Source organism: Cnephaeus nilssonii (assembly GCF_951640355.1).
Source record: "Cnephaeus nilssonii genome assembly, chromosome: 12".
Taxonomy (NCBI): Eukaryota; Metazoa; Chordata; class Mammalia; order Chiroptera; family Vespertilionidae; genus Cnephaeus; species Cnephaeus nilssonii.
Window position 1 is genome coordinate 30,560,299 of NC_137083.1, and position 12,632 is coordinate 30,572,930.

Sequence of the window (12,632 nt, forward strand, 5' to 3'; positions counted from 1 at the left end):
ATTCAGTCAGGGGCACTGGCCTCTTTTCTCTTAGATTGTCAAATTAAAAAAAAAAAAAAATAGACAACAGCCAACACAACAATAGCCATCCGGTGTGAACGAATCAAAATTATATCTTTTTGTTGTTGTTGTCAGATCGACAAGAAATACAGTTTTTGGTGTGCAGCATTATTTTAGTGATTAGTTTAAGGGTGCCATGAGATTGAAAAAGGTTGAAAATCACTGGGTTGGAGGATTCACAAGTTGGGAACCACCAATGCAGCAGCAGCCTGTGGTCTCAGGCATCTTTGATGCCCTGGCTACGTCTCAGCAGGATGTACTTCTGAGGAGCTCAGAGGCCTCTAGAGGGAGACTAGCAAAATGTGCTCCTGCACTGAGATATAGCGGCCATCGGGGTGGCCACCGCAGCCCCCAGGAGAACAGTGAGCAGGCTGGAGGAGCCCCGGGGAGCAGCCAGGGCATAGAGGGCCTGCAGGCAGGACAGCAGCACTACTGGATGGTGCCCCTGCAAGCTGTGGAGGCCGTGCGTTTTGCTGGGCGTGTGTCCTCCTGGTCAACTAAAGACCCAATAAAACTGCCTCCGGACTATGCACAGTTTAAAGGGATGTCACATGTTTTGGACAAATACCAATTATGGAGACACATTTACAGCACTGACTACTACTATATTTACAACATCACCTGCTTCTACTCTTTCAAGATCATCTGATAGATAACAATGATGTGACTGTGACTGATTGTTTTGAGGCATTTGGCAAAATACACTGTGTGGAACAGCTGCTTTTTTAATTTTAAAAATGTTGACATATGTACAATTGTCCTCGTATGCTGATATAAATATGAAAAGTAAAAAACAAAAACAAAAAAACAAACAACCTAAAAATACATGTTTAAAGTTAGCATATGGGATATTGGCCTCTCAAAGCTTTAAAGTCCTGCAGAAAAATCCTATGTGCCTTAGCCCTGCATGCTAGTGTCTATTATGGGATGTTGTTTCCTTAAATGTGGAAAACAATAAACCGAAGCATCATGCACACAGCATCACTGTCTACACAACAAGGATGGGCCTCAGAACACGAAGTTCTGAATCCACTATTGTCCCTTAGAAAACTTGCTACATTTGGGTCGTGTGAGTTAGTTTTAGCGATACTTCTACATATATCTGTCATGCGGAGTGTCCATTAATATACCAGGACCTTTACTGTTCCATGTTATAGTGTAACATTTCAGTAGTTCTTTTCAAGGTTCAGTTAAATCCTAAGCCAATGACAAAAAGAAAATGGTATCCGGACGTGACTCGGCTTCTCCGTCGTGGCATCTCCAGGGGGTTCGTATCGTCTGGAGAGCAGATAGATTTGCAGTGATTCCGTGAGGCTGGGTGTCTATAAAAGTTGAAGTAAACAGTTTCGATGTGTCACATGTAAACAGTTGATCTTAAATGGATGTCTCCCAGAGCTGCACAACAGAGAAAAGCAAATTGCACACTGTGAAGGCCGGAAGCAGACGTATTCTGAGCTACGAAGATGAGAAGGATTTGGTGACTCCACCCATACTCAGGTGATTGTGGACACACACGCTAATGTGTAATTTAAGAAGTCTAATAAATGGATAAAATAAACACTGATTTTTAGCTCTCTCTTACCTCTAAACCTATATCTCAACCTTTTTAACAACCGTCATCTTTTAATACAAAATGACTCTTCTCATCCTCATTTATGTAACTCAAAGTTTTGAATGAATTTAAGACTGTCTCAAACGAAATACTTTAAAATATTGTTTCTTTAAACTACACCCTTCTTTCCCTGAGATTCTGAAATAGCCAGCTAGAGCAGTGGTTCTCAGTCCACCTGCACAGCTCAGTGGTCTGGGGACATTTTTGAAATCCCACTGCCTGGACAATGCACCAAACCAGTCTTCTGAGTGGGACTCAGGCCTCAGTGGATTTTCAAAGCCCTCAGACAACCCCATGTACAGCCAACACTGAGTACTGACCTCAGGGAAGTATGATTCCACCACCACCCACTTCAAAATCACTGCCCTGGGCCTATGACCAGGTTATAACCCTCCAATCCCATCTCTACCTCCTAGAACAGTGTCTTCTCCTGGGAGCTGACACATCAGAGTACAATGATGCATTCAGGGCAGGACATCAAAGCCGTAATTCCCTCGCCTCTTCCCTCTCCTTGCCTCTGCCACCAGCTCTGTATATTGGCCCTGTTCATATCTAATTCCTATGATGTTCAGTAATTGCCTTAATGGACTAGAAACAACTTTGGCATGATTAAATATGAATGCAACTCAGTTCACCAGAGAAGGAAGGCCAATTTAAAAAAAATATATCTAGCTGATAAATTATGTTTCCAGACAATATGATTTGGGTATAATTATTATAAACATGAACAAAGAAAGCGTAAGGGTGACTTAGGTTACATCCAATTTCCACTTCTACTGGAAATCTGGGGCATATAACTAATGAGTTTCTGGGAATGAAAACAAAGAAATAACTAAAGAACTAAATGGATATTTCTATATAGGTTCCCTTGATATGTTCTCTTGAACCTTCATGGATTCTTATGCTAATGCCCAGGCTGGCTATCCCACAGAATTGTGGTACAGCCACCAGTGTTATCGACCTCATGTCATCCTTAGATGTCCTTCTCACTTAAAAAGACAGCCATCTCCTCACACTTTGTAAGCCAAATCTCTCAACTGTGAGGATCATTGTGGGGGGAGGGTGGGCGGTAATACGTGTTGGTGGAGACAAGTGACAATGAATGTCTTGCAGGAGTTTGAGGGAAGGAAGATCTGGATTGATGCTCACAGGATGGCCTAGAGTAGTAAAGAGTTCAGGCTTCAGTGAGTCCAGTTTCCTCACAAATGGTTAGGAAGATTAAAAAGTAAGTGACAGCTGGCTCACTTGGCTCAGTGGTTGAGTGTAGACCTATGAACCAGGAGGTCATTGTTCGATTCCCAGTCAGGGCACATGCCAGGTTGCGGGCTCGATCCCCAGTGTGGGACATGTAGAAGGCAGCCAATCGGTGATTGTCTCTCATCATTAATGTTTTTATCTCTCTCTCCCTCTCCCTTCCTCTCTGAAATCAATTGAAAATATATTTAAAAAAATAAATAAATAAAAAATAAGTAACAGCTTGCCGAAAGAAGAGAAGAACAAAGAAATGACACTGGGAAAACCTGAAGGCCAAAGCAGCTAAAAATTGCCAAGCCATCGCTTTTAGGACAATGCATGACCTTGGCCATGTCTGTGTCACGGTAACAGAGGGGTTGCTGATAGAAAGATCTGCTGGTTTGATTCGCCACAGCCCACAAAATCAGCCTGAAGACAGGTGCTGCCTATTCTGCAGGACCCTGTTACACGCTCATGTGGATGGTCCACAGTGGACAGAACCAGCCAGGCCTTTCACACAACTGTCCCAGAGGCTACAGTCTTCACTGCTTCCCCACACTGCCAAGGAAGGGGCCATGGTCAGCCATGTCTTCTGGGGATTGGTCGTTCTCAGGAATTCTCCTGCGGGAAAGTTTCCAAAACCCTGCACCCTGGCATGACAACACCCCAGCTAGAAAGAGCAAAAGCAGCAATGAAGACAATTTATCGGGGGAGAGATACTTCGGCAATCCCCCGGGGAGGGAAGGAGTGAGATCGCCTTAGATTTCATGACCACATACACATATCATGAAAAGCTGGATGCTTATCAAGTCCTTTTTTTAAGGCCTGAAAGTTGGATACTGGGAATCTGAGTTATATATATATATATTTTTAAAGTATTTACATATATATATTGATTTCAGAGAGGAAGGGAGAGGGAGAGAAGAGAGAGATAGAGAAATCAACGATGAGAAAGAATTACCGATGCCCGGGCATGTGCCCTCACCAGGAATGGAACTGTGATGCTCAACCACTGAGTCATGCTGGCCAGACATATCTTAGTTCTCTTCTTCCTTTTCATCTTTTATCATTTCCCATATTAACATATAAATATAATTTTTATATAATTAACAAAGCACCATTGGTTGTTTTAAAAGTCTTTTTTATTATAATAATCAGCTTATAATGTGTTTTCTTACTGACTTTGGGTTGAGGGAGTTAAAATTTGAATGATCCATATTTACCTTGAACTCCATAATTTCAATTCAGGATCAAAGAAGTTCTGAAATATCTTTCAAAACCACAGAGCCTAGGAACCCAGGACATTCTAGCAGATAAATCAGCGAGGCTTTTAAAGATTTATCTTATTTTACTTTTTTTGCAAAATTATCTCTGAGAAGGTCAACATTACAATGTAACTGACCACAACAGAGCCTGGGCATCAATTAAGGTAATTATTCTTCAATTATATTTGTCACTTAAGCCTTGAAGGGCTGGTCTGCTTCTCTAAACTCCACTGTATCTCACTTTTCACATAATGGATCTGTTTTGGAAACAATTGATGGAATCTGTAAGACTGATTAGAATCATGCTTAAGATGTAAAAGAGGATTTAGGATTTAAGTGAAATATCTGGTGAACCATATATTTATAAAAATAATCAACTCAATGTATATTTTAAAATCTGGTCTTTTGTTATTAATCCTCATACAAGGATATTTCTCCATTGATTTTTAGAGAAAGTGAAAGGGAGAAGGAGAGACAAAGAGAGAGAAACATCAATGTGAGAGAGACACATTGATTGGTTGCCTCCCACACACACCCTGACCAGAGCCGGGGATTGGGCCTGCAACACAGGCACATGCCCTTGACTGGAATTGAACCTATGACACTTCAGTCTGTGGGCTGATGCTCTATTCACTGAGCCAAACCAGGTAGGGCTAAATCTGGCTTTCTAAAATATGAAAGGTTGCTAAATTTCACCATACCTATTGTCTACTCTAAATATTACAAATTTTGAAGTCTCCTTTCTTTCTTGCCAAATTCCACCCCCATCTCCAAGACATTGATCTGATTTACTGCTTCTAAAACCCTATTGGGTGTTATTAGCCAGAAAAAGGCTTGAGTAAGCAAACTGGGCTCTCTGGCAGGTTTAATATATTAGCTACACTGAATAATAAGATGTAAATATATAGCAATAAATCATTAATATGATTAATCAACATATACCAAACATTTCTAGAATTTATCAATGCAGTGATTAACATAATTTGCAAATATAAATCTGAGCCTCAATGCCCCAAGAATCCTATATTTTTCAAACTTAATTTTTTGCTTTTGCTTATGAACAAAGAAGAAAAAAGAGCTCTCTCTTTTAAAAGATGAACTCATCGATAAACGGTAATGACCGATGACATTAGCGTATGGAAGAAGTTTTCACATACCCTGGCACTTTGTCGGTTCACTTTCTTCTCCTCGTCGGGAAGTGGAGGCATTGGGTAGGGGTATTTTCTGCTGGAGGCAATAGACCCAGTTGATGAAGAAGGAGACTTGGCAGGAGATAAAGTCCTGAGACGTTTGAGAACACATGAAATAAATATTACGTGATGGCCTAATATCTTTTTCAAATACCTGAAAAGTGGGGTCAGAACAAACCCTCTGATTTCTACTTTCATAGGCCACTACTGCAGAGGGTTAGCTATTGGGAGATAACGTCATTCACAACACTGGAATGCTGGCATTTTATCTTCCTAATCTCATAACTGCGATGGACTGTTTAAATGTTAGTACACAGAATCATACTTTCAACTAGAAAGCCAAGAATGAAGTGTCCTATAGAATAAAAAGCTAAAATGGAGAAGGGATAAAATTATTCTAAGAGCTCATAATGGCAAATTAAGTATACAATATCTCAATAGTTTGCCTTATTTTTACCACATAATGTAAAAAATATATATTTTTAGCACAGTTATTCCAATTCTATTTTAAGGCCCCCAAATACAATACAATTGCTACATTTATTAGTTACTAAGTCACACACCAGTTTACACAAAACTCATGCATTCAGAGGCCAATGTGTTAGTTGTGAAAGAACAAAGGCAAATACAGTGATTTTAATAATAAATTAGTAAACATGCAAGCAGTAAGGAGTGCAGAGTTCCAGCCAAACAAAGAGTCTGATGAGAACATACAAAAATGGTCTGATTAGTCCCTCCAATCAGCATGTCTGCAGGGGAGGACTCTAGGCCCTATACGTGGATCTTGATAACTCATGTAGGGTACACTTGGTGTGTCAATAAGGTGGCTCTGCTGTAACTGGGATTTTACTAAAACTAAAAAACAACACAATGACAAGACCCTTTCTTATTTGGATAGCATGTGTTCTCTCCATCATGGAGATGCTCCAAATGAAAGATATGTATAAGCTCTTGGCATATTATGATGTTCTTGTTGATTGTGCACATGTGGTGGTAATATTTGTGACTAAACTGAGCACACTGGAAGAGCCCATAGTTGCCATCGTATCTTTAAAGTTAATAAAACAAAACAAAACAAACCAGCTAAGAGTGAAAAGTGTCAACTCATATCAGTGGAAGATAGATATGATGATTTAGCAGTAGCTATCTATTCATAAATGTTACCACTACACATCCATGCCTCCTCAGTTCCTGGTGCAAAGTGGTAATGACCTACACAACTGAATTGCTTACGCTGCCACATTAGAGCTCAAAAAACTGATTTCTGAAGAATGCACCTCATCTGCATCCTGTGAGTGACCGACTCCACCAGGGAGCAGTGGGTGGGGTAATACTGGCTAGGGGAAGATCTGCAGCCTATACTGTATCCAATGGCATAAAGATGTCTTTCTTCCTCCCTTAAATTTTAGTTCCCTTCCATACATTATCCTTTGCTCTGGTTCTGTCATGGTTTTCAAATCAGTTTCTATTTCATGGACACTGAATGCAAGCTACCGTTTTAAAATAATTTTTTCCTACAAACCCTGAACGTTCTCGCTCAATTTTAAGAATCAAGAGTGATTCAGATTGCTTTTAATCTGGAATTCCTAATGTTCCCTCTGTTTTTGAGAAATGTCCAGGACCACTCCTTAGTGTGACTTAGGCTATTTCGACTGACTTCTCTTGGGTCAATGCTCTCCACCGTGGAGCACGTGGGCAGAACGAAGAATGTTAGTACTTCAAATCCTCTAAAGTACTATTAAAGCGATGCACTACAACATATTTTTCTAATTCGGAAATTAATGATTTTTAAAACAGGACTATGATCTTTAGTAAACGAATTCAGTATATGTGGAATGAGGACAAACTTTTGTATTTAAATACAACTTTCTAAAACAAGGGACATTAACCTCTGTTCAGATTTTTAGCCTAATCACTACTGAGAGGATATCCCAGTTCAAGAAAGCTAGTTAGATACACAAACAACTCAATCTCAGTGACTTTAGGGGATCATGAAGACAAGTTTAACTTGCTGCAGTATATGTGTCCATAACCTGAGCCATGAGCTTTTAGCTTCAAAGCCAGGCCAGCCACTCACTGGGCCATGGGTGGAAATGACCAGCTTTGTACACATACGTGGCCATTCCAATGAGGACTGCTGACAGTCAGTCTTCTCCTCAAATACCTTTCCATGACCAAAGCCAATAATGACTTAAAACAAAAGCGGCGGCATTCTCCAGAACCCCAAAGAAACTGCACATAAACACCCAGGCTAACTGATACTTGGAACCTGAGAGGAGAGAAGCTAAGCAGGACGGTTAGGGTTGGGGAGGGGCTTGGGGTCCTGGAGGTTGGGTGGAATGTGAGAGCATAGAGGGGACTATCTCGGGGGGATGGAGAGCCCCAGAGCAGGAATCAGATTAAGAGTAGAGAACAAGGCAGGGTGAATCAGTTTAGGGAAAACAAAAACAAACTTGACATTTCTTCCAAACCACCTCTAGGCTCTGTTCTGACCCTGGCTACTTGCCTGGTGGTTTCAATCGCTTTCACTGGAACCCAGGCATGGGCCCAGCTTATTCACTGACAAAGTAATCTTTGGACAAATGCTATCCATTAACATCACTGCGTTTTTAAAAACCATCCTAACCATCGTGGGTGCCATTTAGAATTACACAATGGAAGTGTGTCTGTGTGCCAATGCATTGTGGTATGTCTTAGGGCTGCATCAGATTTTCTGGGCCTGCCTTTAGGAGATATGCCTGTAAGGCCAACCTCAGTTCAGCTCTGCCCCCAGGACAGGTACACACAAGGGACACAGGTCTGCCTCTTGTCTGCGTTCCACATGCAAATTTAATAGTAGCCTAATCCTGAAGGATTTATCAAGTATCCTAGGATAGGCTGTACACAGTCAATGCCCACCCTGTTACTTTTAAGTAATTACAGTGAAATGGAAAGGGAATAGATTTAGGAGTCAGAGCCAGGCTCATAATTCTGGTTCTAAAACTGGCTGTGCTATCGTGAGTTACTCTTTGTGCCTCAATTTCCTCCATCCATAGAAAGGGAATAAGAATACCTACATCTCATGATGTTGTGGGAAATAAAAGCACGCAATACATGACAGTGACTAAGTTCATTTTCAGAGTTACAGCATTTTCCATGAGGTCCTGGGAGTGGACTCAAATTCCGGTGATGAAGGGAGTCATCCATCCGCTAATACCCAAGAGTAAGAATACCTCCTAGGGGCTCGTAAAGCCCTGTCACCCACGGAACTACCTCCAGGATCTAGGTGTGGGGAGATCATCCTCTTGCCATGACCCACCCGCTCCTTCCTAAAGTCCTGGATGTATGCCACGACAACCTGAGCAGCCAGTCACATGAGCACTGGGGAAGGGAGCACAGCTGAGGCACTCTGATCACTCAACATCTTCTGGCATTTGCTTTGCTCTTTGTGGTCATGTGGATACTATATGTTAAAGAGCTGGCTGTATTTAGACCAGTTTCCTGCATTCACTGAGTCCTCATTGCGTTTTGGTAACGATGCCAGAAACCTTACACCACACAGGGGTAATTAATAAAGTGACCTTTGCCCTCATTGGTGGTTTTGACAGGAAAAGTGATCCTGAGTGACCTGGCGGCCAATGAAGCAGACCCGAGCTTAAGCATAGGGTTGGCAAAGAGCGTCAGCCAAGGCATGGATGCCCTCGGGGCCTGCGAGGTGAGGCATGGCTTGGATGGAGAGTGGATGAAATTCTTTCTGTTGTGTTAAAATCCTTGTGTGAAAAGCCCTGGGGTATCTCAATAAGTCACCACTTCCACCGAAATTCTGTACTGATTTTCAAGTCTGACCAGTATTACCCTTAACAAACAAAAAAAACAAAAAAAATTAATTCTTAATATGACTATCTGCTGTGGAAACCCACATCTCATATTACCAGAGGCGGTAAAGGAACCCTCTAAAATTGCCCTTGCAGCTTTGCACGTGCAACCGGGGGTGCTAAAGCCTCTCCCCATCCAACTTGCGTTTAGTCATGCAGCTTCTGGGCAGACCTGGGTGCCGATTGGAAGAAATGTGAACTCTTCTCTAGGAGCCACATACACTACTCAGCTCACCCAGGGGAGGTGAATCAACTCTTCCAGGGTACCATTTCATAAACTGCTGCTGCAAAATGCTAAGTCCACTTAGGCATATCAGCCCTAGCCCACATAGGACCAAAGGTGTTCTCTTTTGGTTCCGTGACTGATACAAATTATAATCTGCCCACAAGCCTGAGGAAGACAGAAAGGAGAAACGGGACTGCAGGGGAGCCAAGATTCCAAATAACATTCCAAACCATCTTACCTGTCTTCCTGACGCTGGCCATCTTGGGAGCTACAGGTGAGGGTGGGATGTCGGAATGTGAGTGTATGTGTATGAGGTTCAGTGGGAAAGTGGTATAAGCAGAGGGACAGGGCAAGAGGGAAAGGTGGGGTGTAAAAGCAGGATATATTTCTGTGAGCAGGCAGGGATTATGCTTTCCTTGGGGCATAGGCAAATGTATGGGTCAAATTCAAATGCAGGTAGGTCTAATCATTTTCTCAAACTATACGTGTCTAAGCTAAATGGTACACAGGAAGAGAAAGTCCACCTTTTATGGGTGCTGAGAGTTAGATACACATATATATTTTGATATCTGTTAAATGCTGACCCAAGTCATGGCAATAAATAATCAAAAGCTTATAGTTAAGTTGTATTCAGCAGAGGTAGTAGTTCAGCCTATATTTTCTTCTTTATGTTAATTGTCACAAAGTAATCAGATATCAAGTGGACATTTGCCTTTAGGAAATCACTCTGATATTATAAAGAGTGGAAAAAATGCCATTGAGAGCTCTTGGAAATTCTTTGCGTTGCGGGGAACTGAGTAAATATGCTAGTTTCTAGAATGTACAGATGCTGTACCTGCTTGTTTGTGAATCAAGAACATGTTGCAGATCTGCTTCCTGTTCTATTTGAAGTGTTAGACACAGCATTTTTATTGGAATAAAAAATTCCTTAGCTTGGCTGAGAATCTGTAAAGCACTTGTCAGCACAGCCCTTGTCTGGTAGCAAATGGTTGTACTGAACAAATGCAACCTAAACTCATTCCATACACTCTCATGTGGCCAATATTCTCTCAATAATTTTCAAGTTACAGCTGATCATTGCTTTTACTCGAAGTAAAATGTCACCAATTGCATTTAGTTCCTTTTTGTATTTTTTCCTTGAGTTTTCGTATGCACTATGCACTCTTAAGGTGGTAAGTAGGAAAAATGCACTATGGAATAAGTAAATTCTAGAAATTAAATTGCTCGGGTTAATAGTGCGTCTTTATTAGTGGAAAGGATGTTTCATGCCCATAGAACACTACATAGCATAAAATGAAGAGAAAGCTACTAAAAAGCTCGAGATGGTAATAGGGACATGCACTAAGTGGCAACCCTTTCAAATGGCTTCATTTGAAACATTCAGGAAAGAGCCAGACTTGTTCATGAAGCCCAAAACAGAGAGGTCAAAAGGCAGCAAAGAAACAAGGACCCTCTCCACCTCTGGGAACTTGTATTGGGAGATACAAGATGGAGAGCCAGTCACACTACAGTATTTGTATGTGCTGGGAGAGTTTGAAAAGGATATAAAATTAATTTATAAAATACCTAAAGTATGGTCCTTCAGTGTTTTTATTCACATCTTCTACCCACTTAGCTACATTATAGTCTCTTTTGAACCATGGGCTTAAATACCTGCAGAAAGCAATGGAAGGAACAAAGAAAGCAGAACAAGATAGAAAAATCTGAAAACACACAGCACAAGCTTAGCAAGGATGTTCTTCACCCTCCAAATGCAAGTGACTATGGCAAATAAACCAGGATGGATGTTGGGTGGTTATGAGGCAGTCTGTACAATCACATGAGCATAAACTCAGCTACCACAAGGCTCAGGGCATTCTAGAACGGATACACATTTCAGGAGAGCCTTTCCAGTGGTTTCCCAAAGTGACTCAGAAGCTCTTTCAATCACAGTGCGGTGAGCAATCCCATTCACCCACCTCCAAAGTGGCATTTTCCAGGCCACCTCTCATGGAGCTCCTTGGTTTTCAAATGGTAATGGCACTTTCTGAGAACCCCTGAGGGCTGCCATTCCAACCTGGCGTTTGGGCATATCGCCCCAAGAACAACGAAAAGGAGCCAAGTTCTCTTTCCAATATGAAAGGAAAGACTTTAAATGGCCTCTGTCTCTCTCCTGATAGCAGATCCCAAGCTGGAATTAACAAGAAAGGCGCTCCAATCAGCTCTAGAAGGAGCGGAAAAGGTCTCTCACTCTTCTGATTCTGGAGCCCCAACGCACATTCATCGTGGTCCCGACAGGCCTCCGTGACCTTGAGGCTGGGTTTATGGTCCTTCCTCGTCCGCTCGCACTCCAGACTAAAGTGGTCATTTTCCGTTAGGAAACGGCCCTCACAGGTTACCTCCTGAGTGTGTGCGCACCATGTGAGTGATTGACAGCGGATCATAATGGCCGAAGTTAGCATTTCCCAGGTGGATCTGGCAAAGTCTCCATCAGAATTAATCACAAAGGAAAATCTTAAAGGTATTAAAATTGGGAGTGCAAGTTTTGTTTTCTTTTCAGAGTTTCCTTTTATTTTTACGCTGGGGGAAGGGTTAGGAAGGGAGGGGCAAGCAAAAGCATGTTCCCTTAGAATTTGCCCTCTTAAAATAAATCTAGATTCAACAAATTCAGCCTTGGACGAATTTGGAGATTTTACTGAGTTTTCTCATTTTAAAAAGTACCTTCTAGAAACACTATAGGCAATGAAGATCAAGCTCTGTAAAACTTTTAAGGTTATTTGGAAACAAACCAGGGGAAATGATAAAATATACTATTTGTGGTTCCAGTTTGCTTCTTTTCTCCATATTTAGTTTTAGTTTGTAAATACATTTAAGTATTTAAATGCAAATACATTTAAGTCAAGACTATATTTTCATAGTTACATAAACAAATTAGATTATTTTTTTCCATAGTCATTTCCCTTGTTTTTAGCTATACCCAATGTATGCTATAAAATAGTTCATGAAGTTCCCTCCTTAGAGAAGGGTCGGGTGCTTTATATGCTTATAAGATCATTTTTGCTAAGACAGTGTCCCTTGATTCTGGAACAACTCACACTCGTTTTGCCTTTAGCCACAATCATTGCCAACTTGTGCTTTTCACAGAGATAGCCATTAAAATTTGCATAAAGATTTCCACGGAGACACCGAACAAAAAGAAAAATAATCGAAAAG

The 12,632-nt window shown here is 41.3% G+C and overlaps 1 protein-coding gene across 12 annotated transcripts in view; it reads right to left on the reverse strand.

The window, feature by feature from the left end:
- Positions 1-1,262: 1,262 nt before the first annotated feature.
- The window catches only part of ADAM22 (ADAM metallopeptidase domain 22), a gene marked incomplete at its 3' end in the record, with an annotated part of 173,280 nt that continues 161,910 nt past the window's right edge, over positions 1,263-12,632 (reverse strand). For 9 of the 12 annotated variants that reach the window (XM_079785609.1, XM_079785618.1, XM_079785616.1 and 6 more), the window contains 2 exons: positions 5,328-5,451; positions 1,263-1,515 (listed from right to left, as the gene is read on the reverse strand). In XM_079785609.1, coding sequence (XP_079641735.1) covers positions 1,435-1,515; positions 5,328-5,451 — 205 coding nt within the window. Of the gene's footprint in view, positions 1,516-5,327; positions 5,452-9,371; positions 9,606-9,678; positions 9,709-11,006; positions 11,094-12,632 lie in introns of those variants that run through there. The other 3 variants (XM_079785610.1, XM_079785613.1, XM_079785619.1) reach the window with 3 other exon arrangements.